At 31.8% G+C, this 19,369-nt stretch overlaps 1 protein-coding gene across 2 annotated transcripts; it reads right to left on the reverse strand.

Moving 5' to 3' along the window:
- Positions 1–8,969: 8,969 nt before the first annotated feature.
- LOC106773260 (kinesin-like protein KIN-13B) lies at positions 8,970–14,454 on the reverse strand. 2 transcript variants are annotated; one of them, XM_014659977.2, is made up of 12 exons: positions 13,830–14,454; positions 13,623–13,727; positions 12,976–13,113; positions 12,751–12,852; positions 11,964–12,041; positions 11,793–11,874; positions 11,056–11,215; positions 10,677–10,979; positions 10,225–10,443; positions 9,654–10,146; positions 9,509–9,574; positions 8,970–9,434 (listed from the first exon to the last, which is right to left on the reverse strand). In XM_014659977.2, exons 1-12 carry the CDS (start codon positions 13,929–13,931, stop codon positions 9,258–9,260), a joined length of 2,025 nt encoding a protein of 674 aa, XP_014515463.1. In that variant the 5' UTR covers positions 13,932–14,454; the 3' UTR covers positions 8,970–9,257. The 2 variants fall into 2 exon arrangements, with proteins under 2 accessions (XP_014515463.1, XP_014515457.1); XM_014659971.2 differs by having other exon boundaries at positions 12,976–13,164; positions 13,830–14,453.
- Positions 14,455–19,369: the final 4,915 nt, after the last annotated feature.

Raw genomic sequence — 19,369 nt, forward strand, 5'->3', positions numbered from 1 at the left:
ATATATATATATATATATATACATATATATATATACATATATATATATATATATATATATAAATGTGAAACTAGATATTAATAGATAATTCGATTGTGATCTGATTATATAATGGATGAAATAATATGTCAAATAAACAACAAATATCATTAAGATAAGTTCTAATCATAACTTTTATATCATGAATTTTAAGTTTAACTCAATCCCACAAAACCGACTTATAAGATGAGGTTTGCATCCACTTATATACTCTAAATTGATTTTACTTCTAGTCGATATGAAACTTCCAACATATTCTTTTATATACTCTAAATTGATCTTAGTTAGTATAAGATTTTTGATAAAAAAATTGATTTTATTTTAATCGCAACAACAACAATATTGATGATATGAGGTGGTATAGTTTGTATGATAACTAAATGAGATTATTAAAGAGGAATCTACTTACCCCACATATCTATAATGGTAGTGATGATCTCTAATATTTTATTTTTGATATAATGTGCATGATTGCTCCTCTCATTCGGGCAAGGTGTGATCCATTACTTGCCCAAAGAAGAAATGGTATTGCAAAGTTTGATTCTTGAGAATTCATTCTTTTGAATATATTAATCTATCTTACCCACTTCACGTTCCAAAGTGTATAATATTAAATGTTGTTGTAGAGACATAACCTCCAAGAAAACTTGAAAATAATACTTGGCTACATCACAACCAGTCATTCTTTCGATATAAAATAATAATTTTAGGTTAAAGAAAGCAAACATCTTTTTAGGTCTTAAGTAGATAGGTCTGCTTCATTATTGAGTATAATATATGGAGGTAGCTGTCTTTAGTTCAACTTTTAATTTCTCAGAATGGCTTCTGCAATCCAATGAAAAATCGTGATTTCGCAATCTTGGGTGAAGCTACAGAGACAACAAAAGTGCATGTCATTTGATAATTAGGTTAATTTAAGGTTTTAAAGTTTGATTCGTGTCCAAAGATGATTGATGGTTATATCTGAGTGATTTCCAAGTTAATGTGATCTTAATTTTCGTGGAGAATGACCATAGTTAGTGATTAGTGAAACTGTTAGAAATTTAAGAGGAGTTTAAACTTTTATATTAAATAAAAATGAATATAATAAATAATATATAAGTAAAATAATTTATATGTCTTATGGTTTTTGGATTAAAGATAATATTCTAATATTTTTTATGTGAATTTATTCATAATTCATAGTATTAAATATATGTTTAGCATCTTTTCTTAAAATAAAACTTCATAATAATACTAAAATAATTAATAATATAAATAAATGATCATCACTAAGATATATTCGTGTCCAGAGAAAGATGATGTTTCACTGTGTAGAATTGATACTTGAAAGGAAATTGTTAAGAACTCAACGTGAATTTAAAGTTTTACATTAAATGAAAATATTAATAAATAATTGTAAAAACCTATAAGTATATTATCTTAAATTTTCTTTTATTAAAAGTGAGGTTTTGTTATTTTATATGATTTTTCCCACAACTCATTAATCCAAATCTTTCCGATATATTTCCTGAAAAAAAAAAACCTCAGAAAAAGTTAATTTGAAATGATAATTCTCAAAATAACGTTTCTGGTAAAAATAAAAGGATTTCATTAGAATAAAAAGCTTAAAAATAGAAGAAAATTTGTATGTAGCAGAGACAGTGGAAGAAGTTGACTTTAAATAATACAATTTTTGAAAAAAAAAAGGGAAGAATGAGGCTTTTTATTATATGAACACTCTTTCTTCTGTTTATACGTATACATTTTTAGATGCATAAAACTTTTATTATATTTTCAAAAAATAATTATTTCTAGTATTATTAATTATGTGAGAATCTATACATTCCTTTCCAATATTTATCTGTAGAAGTAAAACGAATAGTGGAGAGTTTTACTAATTGAGATTATCAATTTTTTTTCCACTTTTTAATTAGTACATTATAATTTTGGCTAATATTCTTAAAAGAAATAATTTACACTAATCAAGACGGTTATATAGTTAGTAACATTTTATATATTTTCTTAAATAACCTTTCTTAAAACTTAATATCAAGAAAAAAATAGTCTTTAATTTAAACCAAAATTTCTAATTAAATGAAAGTCATATTTTTGAAACTATAGTTTGTTTACATTTAATATAAAATAGAAGAAGACATATATATAGAAAGGGTTACTTTGTACTTCTTCGACTCTAAAATATAAGTTAAAAAACCAAATTATATTAATTAAAAGAATTAGTAGTATTTGATTTTATTATTTTCAAATTATATTTTTTATTTGGTACAATAATTAAATATGATTTTGTTGAATGCAAATAGTACAAAAACGTCCCTATAGAGTGTTAATAAAATGCCAAAAATAAGTAACATGATTGGTCAATGACTTTATCTTGAATTTGACGTGCATGCATTTAAATCTTTTATCTATTTTCTTTTATTTATGTTATTTATATTGCCCTTTGGTTAAGGGCACTTCCCAAATTAGTATTTACTTTTGGCCCTACTTAGCTATGACTTTTATGTACATGGATAAACAAGGTGTTCCCTTTATTTGATCTAATTCATTATTTCATCTTTCTTTGCACCCTTCACAATTGAAACCTAATCAATACAAACATGAGAAATGTATGGTTGGGATTGTATCACTACACTTTTGTTAATCATCTCCACCTAAGGTATCTCTATCAATGAAAATGTTGTATCACAAATTATTAAAAAGTATTGATAATTATTCATGATAGCTAAGTTAAAATAAATATGGGTATATTTGGTTTCACATTTAAAATGTTCATACCTCATTTAAGTTTTTCCTTTTCAAATTATGAAATTTGTACAATCTACATACTTGTACAACCTACATTCAATGTTTTCAAACTATTTAAATATAGTTCAACATCTCTAATGTGTTCCTAATTAATTAATGATTAATTTATACACGGATTATTTTCATAGCTAAAACTTTGACAGCAATATTAATTTAGAATTTAATTCACAAACTAATTATAATTTTTTATTTATTTTATTTATAATAAAGACTATTTTAGATATTAATAATTTGTAGTTTATAAATGTGTATTTAAATTACTTACTATAAGGACTTATTATTTTGTTTCTAAAATTGATTGTCATTTAAATATAAGGACTTATTATTTTGTTTCTAAAATTGATTGTCATTTAAATATTTTTTAGTAGTGAAATGTATTGAAAAACTCAAATTTATTAATTTAAGATTTTTGGTTGGTGGTAATATTGTAATCTTAATCATGATTTAATTATTATCTTAAGTAGGTTGTCCATATATTGAATCTACGTAGTTGGTGGTTTGACTTGAGGGCTGATTACTCCTAAATGTAGGAGGTTGAAATGCTTTCATATATCTCTTGTTCTTAGCAATGCATATTGATTGTAACGCCCTAGCAACTTATAGGGACTGTTGACTGCCCCCACATATCACCACGAGACTTTCCACCATGAAGTTCTTATGGGTTAGGCTTCCGAAAAGTAAATTCATTTTGGTGATATGGGTAGCCAAATCAATTTCTTTAAGCTATCCTTCAACTGTATAGTCCCATACCTATACAGTCTCCAGATCCTTCACATTCCGGTGTATGTTCAATTCGTCCATGTGTCTCTTCTTCTGGAAGCCTGCCAGGAGCCGCTCCTTATCTGTGCTCCATGCACCATGCCTCTTGCACCGGCGATCACTCCCTGCCCTCGTCAGTGTCCGAGTGTCACATTGATAATTGTAATGAACATCATAGATCCTTTTATGTTTATCATAAAAACCCAACAATAGTATCATAGTTTGTCTTAATGATCGATTAAGAAAGTTTGAGGATGAAGAATTCTCGTAATATGAGTTTTAGACAAATATATTTCTTTATTTGTAGTAAAATAACAATACAAATAATTGACACTAAATACTTATAATTTAAAGTGCATTTGCTCGAAAAAGGAGAAACTTAGACTTGATAAAAAAAAAAAACAAACTATAAATTTGAATTCTACATAGAAATGAAAAAACTTAATATAAATTCATAGACTCTCTTAATTACATAAGTTAACTTATGACTATATTAAATCTTCCTAAAAATTTCTATCATAGAAACACCTAACAGACATTTCACCATAAACTATTAAAAGTTTAAACTTTTATTTTGAATATTTCCTTTACAATATACACTGTTATTATTTTTATCTCTAACTATATTCTTGGTTGTTGGTTAGTAAAATCAATAGTAACATGTGCGCTTTAATAGAGTAAAATGGTAAACTTGATAATTTGTGACATTGATTTTAGTGATTAAAATAATTCTGGCCATAATCAAAGTTTAGGTAAGCTGGGCAAGAGTGATGACACCTTCAATTTGTCTTATCTCTCAAGAAAACCAAATAGCACAAAACTGTGAAGCAGATTCCAATTCTCTGATTAGTTAATTAGTTGTTAAGTGATGAAAAAAATGATTTGAGAGTAATGAAGCAGATTAAGCAACTGATTGGTCGGTTTATATTATTATTATTATTATTATTATTATTATTAGTAAAATGAGCTGAACGTTTTCTTAGGGTCCATGTTTGATAAACAACTCCAGAACAACAAGATTTCCATCACATGGATTATTGAGGCAACCAATAACATTAATTTCTTGAGATTATTAAAACCAAATAAAATATTCTCCTTACATACCTCTTAGTTAATAGTGTCTTTGACTGGTATTATTAGATTCAAGATTTGTATAGTAATGGAAAAATCGAGGGCAATGATGACATAAATTGCTTGGTAGGTCTACTTCACCTCTTTTAACTCTTTTTTTATTTTTTATTTTTTTTTATTTTTCATTTTTTTTCTCAAAATCTTAGTAGTTAATCCAAAAATGGTGTTCCACAATAATGAAAACAAATTTTAAGGAGGTTTTGAGAGAAAGTGAATGATGGGCACGTTAAGGTAACATCAAAAAGATTTAGAACCATTGACAAAATCTGAAATGTCTAATCATTAGAAAAGCAAAGAGTAATAACGTAATTAATTAGCCATCTTAAACCGACTTAATTATAGGACAATTAACTGCAGAATATTTATATCTTTAAGAACAATCCAGTACTATATCACTTCAAGTATGTTCTTTGAAATGGTTTGAATCAGAGGGCAAGTTTACACCACAATTTTCTTAGCTGCATTAATTGAAGCATCTGTTCTATCTACCAGTACAAATATAACTATAGTACTTTTAATACAAGCATGCACGTAAATATAAATATATATATATATATATATATATATATATATATATATATATATATATATAGAGTTATTGTTAGTATACAGTCCATACGGTTACTTTAGATCAGTAATGTGAACTACCTATCTTTTACTTTTAACTTCTATTTATAGTTTTTGTCATGGGTCTAGGATTAGTGAAATTTTAATCATGGCCCAATCTCGGTCCAATGACTCTAATCACTTTTTACCTTAAACCTAGCATGAATATGATTATGGATTCTCACCAATTGTTCGTCCTAGACCGTCCGGCCGGATTAATCACAAGATGATCCTATATGACCGTGTAGCTTATCTAGTACAATTAGAAGACTATTTATTAATGTCTAGTTTCACATTCGAGATGTATATATTTCGACGTAAATGGCGTATTGGAAGTCTCACATCAATTAAAGATACGATCAATTTATAATATATAAGTGAATACAAATCTCACTTTACAAGTCGATTTTTTGAGATTGAATTAGATTTAAAATTTACATGAAAATTTGGAAAACTAAATTAGTCTAAACTTTTAAAGAAAACTAATTTCAATTTTTAATTGAAAGATTGAAAGTTAAAATATATATATATGTGTGTGTGTGTGGGAAGTTGGATTTAGCTTGCTTTTCTTATGATTTGATGATTTGGTGAGGTGAGAATGGGATGCATGTGGATAGATGAAAAGAAAATTTCTAAGGATCTGAATTTATTTTTCATGTTCTTTCTTTTGAGAAGAGAGAATGAATCATATGATTCAAAAATAACTTTATTGAAGTTAAACAGAAGAAGTGGTTGGTTTATGAATAAAAGATGAAGGTGAATATTGGCTAAGGCAAAAAGAAAATTGAAAAAGTGCAGCTTCATTCTATGTATTTCTGTGAGGGTGATGTTACCCATTTTCCAAGTAACAAAAAGAGATGAAGAAAGTTTTGACAAATAACAATCTCACAAGTTCTTCCTTGACTTCCACCATTTTTGTCTAAGTTTGTTTTCAAGGTGCTGTCATTCAGAATGAGGACAGGACATCAGGTGAAAGCTGCTAGACACGTGGCGGCTCATTGACCAATCAAATTTCAAGTGGAGCCTGTCAACCGTCACCTTAGATTCTCATATCTCTACAGTCAAATGATTCCACTCAACATTTTGTGTGCTGAGTTTTGGATTTCAACACTAGTTAGTTAACCTTTTTCTACCGACTTAAAATTAAAATGTGAACTTATAAATGTCCAATTTTTAGTTTTTGCTGACAGAATTTTGAGGTTACAAGATATATCAGTTGTCACCAATTGCACTAAATGATTGCTTAAATTAACATCCTTTAAAATTTTTGAAAATGATTTACTGATAAAAGTTAGAAGAAAAAAATTAAAGAGATTGTAAATTTATTTTTTTTAAAAGATATAAAATTATCATACATCAAGTTAAGGGTATTGTTAGCAAGCGGTTTGGGAACAAAAGAAAAAAAAAAGTTTTTATTAAAAATCATATAATGGCTTTATGAATTTGAATTCTGAAACTATATAACTTTGATAAATAATTGAAGAGAATTCTTTGACGTTATTAATAATTCTAATGCTTATAGTTATTTTACCTAGTTCGATGTGGTTTATAACTAATTAATTAGATACCTATGGTTAGAATGTTTAAGCTGAAATTGACTTGATTCATTTATCATAAAAATAAAATACGATCTAGTTTGATTTGATTTTAATTTAATATAAAATTTAAAGTAAGAATTTTCTAATTAAGGTTTTGTAATAATTTTTTTTATTACAAAAGTATTGAATAAAATTGTTAAATGAAAAGAAATGTTGAAAATTTTCTGATATAATTATTTCATATTTATAATTTTAACGTTATTTAATGTTCATAAATATTTTTTTTTTGTAATTTTAGAGTTAGGAACTGCAACAATAAATTTACTTTTATACTTTAATAATTATAGATATATTATTTGTATAATATAATCAAATTCCAAAAAAAGTTTAGAAGATAATCCACGTTTTGTTTGATTGGGCTTTTGGTATTCAATCTGAACCAAATTCATTGGTTTGGGAAAAATATATCTACAAAAAAAAAAAAATAGTTTTAATCATGTTTTTGTTATTTGTTTATTGATGGGGTGTTTTCAATACCCTACTTATGGTTATATTGAGAAACAAGTAGTCTTTGCAAAAGAAATATCTAATCATATTATAACATTGATAACTAATTGAATATTCAGTATACAAAATTTATATTTAGGTGAATTTACGTAAACTTACATTCAATGAAATTTGATTGTTATTAAATTTAATATTTTTAAGATTTTATATATTATATTAAGAATTCTAACCAAAAGAAACACTATGCTTAGGGAAAGCCATTTCACTGATATGAAAATTCCGCTGTTCAAGTCTTCGGATGCAGAAAAAAAGTGGCGTTTCATAAAATTGATAAGGATGAAGAAGCAAACGCTTTTTGCTTTTCTTTGCGGCATTGGCACTGTTTGGAAATTCATTCTCCAGAATCAGAGAAAGTTTTCACTTTTGTGACGAAGCTTGAAAAGCACGATAGACATTTGGCAATTAGCAAGAGTCCAATACGTTGTAGGGTTTAGAATCAGCATGTCATGCCTGTTGTCCACCAAAACTACAGCAAGGTCCTCGTCAAGATAAGGGTAGCAGACAAAGATAACATTCTCGATGGGAAAAATACTAACCATACATTTTCTTTATTTTTCAAACCTAGTTTTATGGTAGTGAAATTATACGCTGAACATAATAAAATAAAATGTAGGCCTTAATTATTTGACGAGACTATTATAAAACTCTGCATAAAACTTGTAAAACATTAAATTTATCAAGGAATATGTTATGGCATGACAGAATAAAATTCATAGGGCAGAAAATGGAAGAGTACCTTTGGATCAGTGTGTCTGCTGCATAGAACACGTGGCGAAGACTCCAATGATGAAAGGTCGACCAGAATTGAAATCGCCGCTTAAATGTTTAGGTATAATGATAGTATCAAAGAATGACACATCACCAAAGGTTTAGGTGCAACAGACGAAAACATGTTGGACATGGACAGTGAGAAGATCCCTATTGGGCTATGGACCTATGGTAAGAAAATGAATGAATTATTTTGACACATTGACATGTCAAACCACCTGTGTCTACGTTGTGATTTGAAAGACAGGCACGAAAATGGTGATCAAGAGCGGGACATGTGTGGGATCGACAATGAGGAATTCAATTGGAACTTTGCAACTTACGTGTGAAACTATCACAGTTACAAGGGTACCAAACTAATTGATTTATCAGCGTGTGCTTGGAAATATTTTAAGAAAGCAACAAAGAAACAACCCTCAGATTATGACTAGAGGGGATTTTGTACTGCTGATAATAATGAATTTCTGACAAGCACACCGTGACATCTACTGCAGCAAAAGGAAACAACGATTGCAGTGACTCTTCATTCTTTATCCTTTACTCAAGAACCCGAATCACTCCACAGCACCTGCCCAAGTTTCACATCATCGTGAATGGGAAGAAGAGGGTACACTCTGAACCAATAATATAGAACAAGACACGACAAACATGCCACAATCGAAGCAAGGAAGCAGTATGAGCGTGTGTTTACATACATACACACACATACACATATATATATACATATATATTATATGAAGATTTTCAGTCGCAAAATACAAGCAATCCCCAACAGGGTAGTTTGACTTTACATTGTAAAATTAGAATCTGGGCATACATTTCTATTTGTATACATAGTTCAGGTCAGAACAGTGACCCGTCAAAATAAGTGTAGAACAAATATTTGATTCCTATTTCGGCACCCCATAATCCACAATAATCTTGTCAACATCAACAGTTTAACAAATGAGAAACAAACCACGGCAATGAAATCATAGAAGCGAAATCTAAGAGCACGAAGAATTCCTCATCCACAACACACCAATCATTTCCACAGTAGCACCATCAATTACCAGAAGATACGAAAACATTATACTCGTTTAAACGTCTCTGAAACTGAGCCAACTGTGTCTGCAATTGAAGGATTCCTGTAGCCTTTTGTGATAAAATGGTATTCAATTTGGAAATATAATCATCCAATTGATTCCCTGGTTGGTCAGCTTCAACAAGTAAATTCATCTCCTACATAAATTCACAAATATTAAAAAATATAACCACGTTGAGCAAATCACTAAAGGTGTGAGATTTATACAAACCTCTCTAACAATGTCTATGGTTTCCTCCACCTGTCTACGATGAGCTGTTACTAGATCTTCCTCTTCCTGTTTAACAAACAAGATAGGTACCATTCAATACTTTAATGGTCTAAAATATGTTAGCCAGTTTGGCAAAAGAATATACCTTCAGGAGGGCATTTAAATTATCATCCGGATCAGAATAAGTAGTCTGAAAAAGTGATGCATCAATATTAACCCGAGATTCTATCTTCTTCTTGTTCTCAAAAGCAGATAAGTGGTTGTTATCCACCCTCTTAATCGTTTTTCTTGTTCTGTCTTGTTCGTGTATGGGTCCTATGTAATCATATTCATTTGCAGTTCTGTCATTTTGACCACCTCTTGAACCGTTTGGTGGATTAGAATACCCAGATGACGCCAAATTTCCCCCCATTCTACCACTTGGAACACGGTCCACATTATTTGGAGGAGAGAGTTCTCTTTCTGGATGTCTTGGCCAACCAAATCGATTCCTGTCACTGGAGACATACGTTATTTCATCCTCCAAGGTATCATCATGAGCTAAAATTGAAGACCCAGGCAACACAGTGGACTCTCTCAGGTTTGAGGAAGAAAGAGGATCCCTTCTAGAGTTGTTTCCTTTTGACAGGCTCTTCACTCTACAATGTAATTGCCAATTAGAATATTTAATCATATCAGATCAATCATTCTCTATGAGAAAATTTTAAACTACATACCTGTCAGCATATCTTAACGTGTTAAGAGTATGCTCGCATGAACCTGAGCTAGGTGAAATGCATGATATCATTACAGTGCGCGAATTACCAACAAAAGAATCTCGCAGAACTTCCGTCAATTTACTTCCTCTGAAAGGGATATGCCCTTGGTCATTGTCCAAAGCTCTAATGCATTCTTTCAGAGCAAGTAAGCTTTTATTTATTTCTGCCCCTTCAATCCTGGAATAAAAGATAAAAAAAAAAAAAAAAAAAAAAAAAAAAAAAAAAAAAATAGTTAGTTAAACCGAATAGATAATCTAACGTAATTACTTCCGGACATAGACACATTAACTGTTTGGTAAGTCTTCCAGTTACTCAAATGAAGTACCAGCATTCAGCTAACAAAATATGATTTTTTTTCATCGGCATTCAGCTAACAAAATATGATTGAAGATTAAAAAAAAAAATCCCACCTAGTCTGCTTGTCATTATCTGTAGTATCTGCACCTCGTTCACTTCCAGCCAGATCTATAAAAGATAGTTTGCCCACAAGTCGAGCAGGCTTTGATTCAGTCCCATCAGCTGATCTCTTAATGCATAGCTGAAGTATAGCATGTGATCGAGAGGATTCCTCATTTGCTCCAGTTGTGCCAGTACTTCTTGTGGCATTTCCTTTCTCAATAAATTCCTTGATTGTCTCTACTTTAGATACTCTATATTCTTGCAAGCCAACAATGCAAACCTGTTGTTTCCCATCCTCCCTCATGAAAAGTTTTCTGCAAAATCATAAGCTAATCAAGCAAATAACCCCCAAATTAGATACTTATTACACTTCACATGATGATGACTTACTTTCGATCATTGAGGAGATCAAAAAGTTTTCCCCCATATATTTCAAAGAAACTAACAAACAATTGGAAACCTTGATTCCAGTAGGTGTGGTGCATTAATCTTAAAATATCTTGTGAAGCTTTGAGAGGCAATGGTTGCATAGTATATGTCTTCCCACTGCCTATATAATAAAGTAATTTCAAATCAGCTAAAATGTTCAGGTATTGGAGAAATAGGAGAAAATCAAGACTAATTAAATGCTTGCGTTTACCAAACTGCTTTATGCATGATCTGAAAAGCTAAACTTATTCACAATAAATAGCAGAACACCAACACCTATTCAAATTCATCTCCAAAAACAAGAGATCCGGAGCATATTCTAATTCAACAAAGATATGGGCAACAATTAAGTAAATTAAGGAAATAGGTGTGGTACAACTAAGAAATAGGTATATGGAGTTTATAGAGTTCAGAAACGACATACCTATGACTATTGAATACATAATAAAAAATGTGGTTTGTAACATCATCAAGATAATATAATGCTATTCAACTCAGATTTGTTTAATTCATATCATATACAAGTGAAGTATCCAAGATTTACTACTGAAGGAAGTGCATCCCTTCCCTAAAAATACTGAATAGATAGTAACTGTTCAGTTTAAATTTCAAAATGTAGAGAGGTATTTATAATTTTTATAATTAGATTGTTAGTGCACAATGACACATTCCTCTATTAGAAATAAACAAAACCCTACCAGTTTGACCGTATGCAAAGCAAGTTGCTTTTATTCGTTGGAAAATTAGAGGAACAATTGGCTCCACAGTCTCGGCATATACCTATAGCAAAAGAAAACGATAAAGAATATAGTGAAACCATTGACTAATCAGTCAACATGGTCACGAGCCACAACAAGTCAAGTACTCACTTCATTATTTGAAACATCTTCGTTCAGCACAGCATCAAAGACAAATTCATGTTTCTCAACATATTCTGTTAAGTCCACCTACAGACACAGGTGAAGTGGAAACACACAAAAAGGCACAATACCAAACATCCAAGTTAATTATGAGTGAGTATTTCGATTGAAAAATTGTAATATCAATCTATCAACACCAATTACAAAATTATTGATCCGAGTAATATCAATATTTGACAGTAACTGTAAGGTCCAATGCTATTTGAATTGTTAGACACGTACCAGAACTTTTGAAATTATTAATATTGAAATTTAAAGCATTGACGAGAAAGGTTGTCCCATCTAAGTCAATCTATTTTTATTTTTTAATAGATTTTTCCCATACCTGTACTCTGGATTTGGATGCAACAAAAAAAAATGAACAATATATTCATAATAATTTGGCAGGATCATTGGCAATATATTTTGAGGAAGTTTGTACTTATCAAATTCTACTAGGCATGCCAAACATTGAAATGCAATTTATGTTCTAAAAAGTCTTTAATAGAATTTAAAAAGAGCGAGACATTACATATGTAGAATTTTGATGTCGAAGTATCAGACATAAAAGCATCAGAGTATTATATCATTATGTTCAGTAGTTTGGTTGACTCCTGAATTGCTTGTGAAAAGTACTTTCTATGTCAATATACGCATGCCAACTGCTGCAAAGGCAGCTTAGAGTACTTTGTATTGAACTTGATAATATGTTTCAGAACAGATTCAATCTAGAGTTTACATCATGAAATATGACAACCTTGAGTTTTCTTTCATGCACTGTGAGAAAATTTGAATCTATAGAAATAATGTCTTCTTCTCTCTTTGCTATTTCCTTCTTATTAAGGGGTCTCTTCCGGACCTGCAACAGACCTCGGCACTTTTAGCTAAAACGCAATTGGTGAATGAACTAAAGCCCTTAACTCATCGATAAAAGAAAAGGTTATATTCAGCACTAAACGGAAAGAAGTGGCGAGAAGCATACCGCTACTTTAATCTTGGCAACATTGTTTGCTCTCTCCTTTTCTGTTGGGACACTTTTCAGAAAAATGTTCTCAGGCAATCCCCGAGACCTTTGTACATGTTTGTTACCAGAGAGGATTGATTCATAGTCATCAAAACTCTGTCCCAGAACAGTGTGATTAGTGAAGTATTCATTGTGATCACCATACGTCTATTAAGAATCAAATAAATTTCCAGTCACTTGGACGTTCACAAAAGTCGTCATGCAAAATGAAATAATTTAGCAACAAATAAACTCTAACATGATGATGTTTGCTCGAGCAACTCAGCTCATTTCAATCCGAATGAAACTAAAACATATTAGGCTTTCTACTTAGTCTTCACAACTTTTTAGCTAAGAAGTATATTTGATTACAAGCTTATTTGGAAGAACTCATCGATAGAGACTTTTAAAAGAGAAAAAAAAAAAAAAAAGATTCGTCTTATGCACAAGTTAGTTTCTTCATAAAAGGAACTAGACCACAAAATTTCTACATGTTAGCTTGTGTATGAGTTCATTTTAGCTTTATTTTCCTCTAGAAATACTTCGGAGAAGTTTCTTAAAACATACATGTACCTATAAGCTCTTTCAGCACACGAAATAAGCCAATCAAAACACAAACACTAAACCTCAGGTAAAAGCTCGGTATCTAAGGAATGCAGATCAAGCAAGCCGCTGCTCAAAATACGATCATCGTCAATTTTCCTCAAGCTCGAAGATCGAGCCCCGAACTCCTGCACAAAACGATTTGTTCCGAACACACACCGAGGAATTAGCTCTCGCAGCAATTAATTTTCTTAAAAGGAATCATATGATCGAGAAAGAGAAAACCTCACCTGCGCGAAAGTCGAAGACTGTAACCAGCTTCTGTGAGCGTCGAGGATGTAGTTGTCGGAGCTCTGACGGTGGTGGTGCGCGGCGGAATTGGATCGCGGCATCGCTCTCGCAATCACACTCACTCACTCTAAATTTCGCAATCGATATCTCGTTCTAGCACGAGTATATACGAGAAATGGAACCAGAGACTCGTTAATCTATAAACGAAGATAAACAACTTCAACACTTGATACCATTGCTCTCTCTTTCTTTTCCCTTTTGAAAAAATATCGGGAAACAAACTGTACTGAGAGGAGAGAAAGTGAAAGGAGAGTTTGAAACTTCGAAAGGAGAAGCGCTCTTTCTGTGTCAAACGGAGTTGAAGCGCGTGTCATCACGCCACAACAGTGAAGAGGAGGAGGAGCGCGTGCGGGAGTCCAATTAATTTTTACGAAAAAAAGAAGTGTACCACTGTACCGCGGTTTTTGCAAATCTTGGTTAGCCCCACCTGAAAAATTGAATATCCAACCACGCACTTTAGTATGACCATTTTACACGCGCGTGTGTGAATTCTGAAGCGGTCAAAGACAGTGGAGGTGACAAGGGCGGAGGAGTTAATGGACTTCACGTTGTCGAGACTATGGCCCCACTGTTTGTGTACAGGTATAGCTCATACTATAGTTGCGGGTTGCACCCCCAGAGCTTTTGTCCTTTACCTCATAATTATTTTCCTATTATTTTATTTCTGAATTTATTTTTTAATTTTTTAATCCAAAAGTTAAAAATGATATTAAGATTATATAATCTGAAAATTATTATTTTTTTATTAAAAAAATCAAATTATACAATCTAAAAGTCAAAAATAATTTTTGACCTGTGAAATTCAGTAGTCAGATAAGTTTTTAACAGTGCAATTTAAGGTAGTTTTTGTCTTCTGAATTAAATAAACTGGAAATAATATTTTACAGAAAAATAAAATTTAAACTGTATAATATATAAATTATTTTTACTTTCAAATTCTACTGTCTAAAAACTTTTTAATCGTTAGATTGTGTAACCTATTAAAAAAAGAGTAAAATGAAAAACAAATATAGAGGTACAAGAGAAAAGTTAGGAAAAGTAAAATGAAGGATTTTTCTTCTTGCACCTCCCCTTTTTCTTCCCGCAACTCCATAAAAGTGTTACTCCCAAAATCACTCTTCATAAAAAAAAATGTAATAAAAATCTATATACTTTCTTATTTTTTATATTTTTCAGATTGGGGAGTAAAACTTAAAGTTCACTTTACTATTGACTCAATGACAGAACTGATATTTTATGAATTAGGGGGTGAAGGAAGAAGAAAAAGGTGCAGGAAGTAGCAGCCTAAAAATTTGGGCTTGTGTGAATTTTGGCCCAACTCTCTCCCCAAAAAAGGTTGAGGGCCTTTTGCTTCTTGCACCCCTTAATTTCTGGGAACACTCCTATAATTTTTAAATAATCATTTGTAAAAGTTATTTCAAAATTATATATTTTAGAAATTTGTCCATGAATTTCTAGAATATGATTCCCGTGACGAAATCTCTAAAACAAGATTTTTGGAATGAAATTATGAAATGCGCGTTATACATTCTGTGAAGCAAGTTTTCGTTAGAACAATTTCTAAAAATATGTTTTCATAAGTTATATAGTATTTTGCGAAATGATTTATCTACAATAACTTTTTTAGAACGCATAAAATTCTTGAATAACTTTTTTGCAAAGTATTTTGCCTTGTTTTTTGTTTTTTCTTTTCTAATGGTTTTTCCTTTATAGCAACCATGATAAAACCAGTAAAAAAAATGAGTTTTTTAACATGTGACATATGCATCGATTCGGCAAAAATCGAGTGTATAAAAATGTGATGACATTTTTACAGTTATGACGATATTATATGTTTCTTTTTATTGAGAATTGATGTTGAAATGGTATATTGCCTCGGTTGCTGCTTAGAACCGAGATAGTATATGTTGCCTTTGTGTCTCGCTTTATTGAGAACCAATGTTGAACGGCTATACTGTCTTTGTTGTTGTTCAAAACCGAAGCAGTATCTCCTGTCAGAAACAGACATCCTTTGAACCGAACGTTCTAACTCATTTTGTCCTGTTACAAGAACACATCCTTTGAAACTATACGTTCCTCGGTTCCATTTTAGCCCATGTCGTAGGATCCTTATGCCTCAGTTCATTGAGAATTGATGTCGAACGAGTATACTGCCTCAGTTGTTGTTCAGAGCCGAGGCAATATCTCCTGCCTTTATGCATTGGTTCATTGAGAACTGATGCCGAGCAGGTATATTGCCTCTGTTGTTGCTCAGAACCGAGACAGTATCTCTTGCCAGAACTAGACATCTTCTGAATCGAACGTTTTAATTCATTTTGTCTTGCCACAAGCACACATCCTCTGAAACCAAACGTTAGAAAATCTATTTTGGTAACCTCTATTGTCTCGGTTCCCTCTTAACCAATGTCGTATGCGTTTTATGCTTCGGTTTGGCCATGAACCGAGGTAATAACATGTGTTTAGGTTTAAATTTCGCGTACAGAGACACTTTTAGACAAAATGCCTTCGTTTAGGTTTGCGTCGCTGCTCTCTCTTGTCGTGGAGATTCTCTCCGCATAATGTTTTATTCTCTTTTTCACCACTCTATCACGACTTCACAAGAAGGGGAAAGCACCTATCTTCATCTCTTTCTTTTCTTCGCGTTTCGTTTCGTCTTGTAACGAGAGAGGCACAAACCTCATTTTCCTCTTCTCCAACTCTGGTTCGTATTTCGCATCAAGGGAAAACTCCCTTTAGCTCCTCAGTGTTGGTTCGTTTCTACAGGAAGGGAGACGTGTTCGACAACTTGGGCGTATCTTGAGATTTGCAATTAGGTTTTTAATTGTTATGTTGTTTTGAGAACTTTTATTCTTGTTATCTAATTTTGCAATTTGAGGATTTAGGATTTCGTTTTAAGTTGGGTTTTTGATCCATGGTTTTGTGTAACACCCCGGCAACTTACAGGGACTGTTGACTGCCCCCACATATCACCACGAGACTTTCCAGTGTGCTTTGTTCTCACTCGCACACTTTCCGGGAAAACTTCCCGGAAGGTCACCCATCCCATAATTTCTCCAAGCTAAGCACGCTTAACCATAGAGTTCTAATGGGTTAGGCTACCGAAAAGTAAATGCATTTTGGTTATATGGGTAGCCAAATCATTTCCTTTAAGTTATCCTTCAACTGTATAGTCCCTTACCTATACAGTCTCCAGATCCCTCTCATTCCGGTGTATATTCGATTCGTCCATGTACCCCTTCCACTGGAAGCCTGCCAGGAGCCGCTCCTTGTCTGTGCCCCATGCGCCATGCCTCTTGCACCGGCGATCACTCCCCGCCCTCGTCAGTGCCCGGGTGTCACATGCCCACCAGCTTCTGCTTGGTTCGTCCTCGAACTACACTGTACTGGGAGAGGCTAGACTCGAGGTGCAGTCAGCAGTCCCTGTAAGTTGCCGGGGCGTTACAAATGGTATCAGAGCCTAGCCTCTTCCAGTACGGTGTGGTTCGAGGACGAACCAGACGGAAGCTGGTGGGCATGTGACACCCGGGCACTGACGAGGGCGGGGAGTGATCGCCGGTGCAAGAAGCATGGTGCAGGGGGCACGGACAAGGAGCGGCTCCTGGCAGGCTTCGAGTGGAAGGGGCACATGGACGAATCTAACATACACCGGAATGAGAGGGATCTGGAGAGTGTATAGGTATGAGACTATACAGTTGAAGGATAGCTTAAAAGAATTGATTTGACTACTCATATAAACAAATGCATTTGCTTTTCGGTAGCCTAACTCATAAGAACTCCATGGTTAAGCGTGCTTAGCCTAGAGTAATTATGGGATGGGTGACCTTCCGGAAAGTTTTCTCGTAAAGTGTGTGAGTGAGGACAAAACACACTGGAAAGCCTCGTGTTGATGTGTGGGGGTAATCAACAGTCCCTGTAAGTTGCAGGGACGTTACATTTTGCTCATGTATTTTCTTTTGCGGTTGGATCTCGCTATGCGGTTTCTACATTTGAAACAACCTAGATAGTGGACACAAATCACAATTGATCGATCTAATGAAAGACACAAAAAATGATAAAATCGAATATAAAAAAGATAAAATATAAAACACTCTACTGTCTTGATTCAAATCCCAACTAAGACAATAAAATCTAACATATTACTTCAATCCCTACTTAACTGAGATGAATTTTTTTTTTTTTTGTCTTGGTTTAAAACTAAAACAAAACATCTATTTTTTCTTTACCTTATATATATATATCGATTGCAGAACCACTAACCGTTCTGATTTAAATTCCACTAGTGACAAATACATTGAAAGTGACGAGGTACCATATATTTTAATGGACTGCGATAAAAAATGGAGTGCAAAGTTAAAGTAATAAAGTACTGTTTCTGGAACAAAACAGGTTCACTTTGATCTCTTTATTTCTTTTGGTTCTCATTTTCACTTTTTAGTAATAAAACGACAAATTTTATTTATTAAACTAGAAAAAGGTACAAATAAATGTCTCCTGAATTTTAATTCCAGAATTGCATTCTAGTTTAATTATCTGGTTCAGGGAATGTTTTCTAAATGGATATCTTTGTTATCTGATTATAGATAGTTTTAAAGGGAACCTCGTTAACTTGCTAATGTTGGTACATTGTACTTATATTTAATTATACTCAATGTGGTGTGTTATTATATTTCAATACACCAAAGTCATTTTCTAATTCACGTATTGATTTCTTGTAAGTAGTAAGTAATTTATTTTTTCAAATAATATATATATATATATATATATATATATATAACTCAACATAAATTTTATATTATAAATTAATTTTGTAATATTGAATTAGTTCGTTTTTCCGTGTTAGAATTATGAAATAAAGGATATATTTTAGTTAAATTTATGTTTGTTAAATGTTAGATTAAAAAATATATTTGAATTATTTTTTAATGTTACGAAAGAAACAGTGACATTGGTGCATTCAATTAATATTCGAATCATAATGGATTGCATGTGGCCTGTTCAAATATTTCATTATTTAATTTATTTATTCTTTACTTTTACCAACATTTCTTGTTTCTTTTTATAAATCTTATTTTGATCCTATAACTTCTATAAAAAAAATTAATTAATAAGATTATTTTCATCAATTTATACATCTAATTTGAATATTTAAGTCTTGTTAGATAAGATAATTTGATGTATAAATTTTAACAAAAATTTAACTACAATCTAAAAAACTAACCTAATTGAATAATTTTAAAAATATCAAAAAGATAGATTGAACTAAATAAAAATTAAAAATCTAATTAATTTTTTTATAAAAAACAAAATAAGATTTTATCGTTTTATAATTACTTAGTAATAGTTGATCGCATGTGGCCCACGTCGAAGTTCAACTAAACTAAAAAAAGATTATTTACGTGTATGGCAGTAATTAAATAACCTTTACAGGGATTTTGATTTAAATATCCATTATTTACTATTGAATAGAAAATAAAGATAT

This window comes from Vigna radiata, chromosome 1, assembly GCF_000741045.1.
Source record: "Vigna radiata var. radiata cultivar VC1973A chromosome 1, Vradiata_ver6, whole genome shotgun sequence".
In the NCBI taxonomy this organism is placed as follows: domain Eukaryota; kingdom Viridiplantae; phylum Streptophyta; class Magnoliopsida; order Fabales; family Fabaceae; genus Vigna; species Vigna radiata.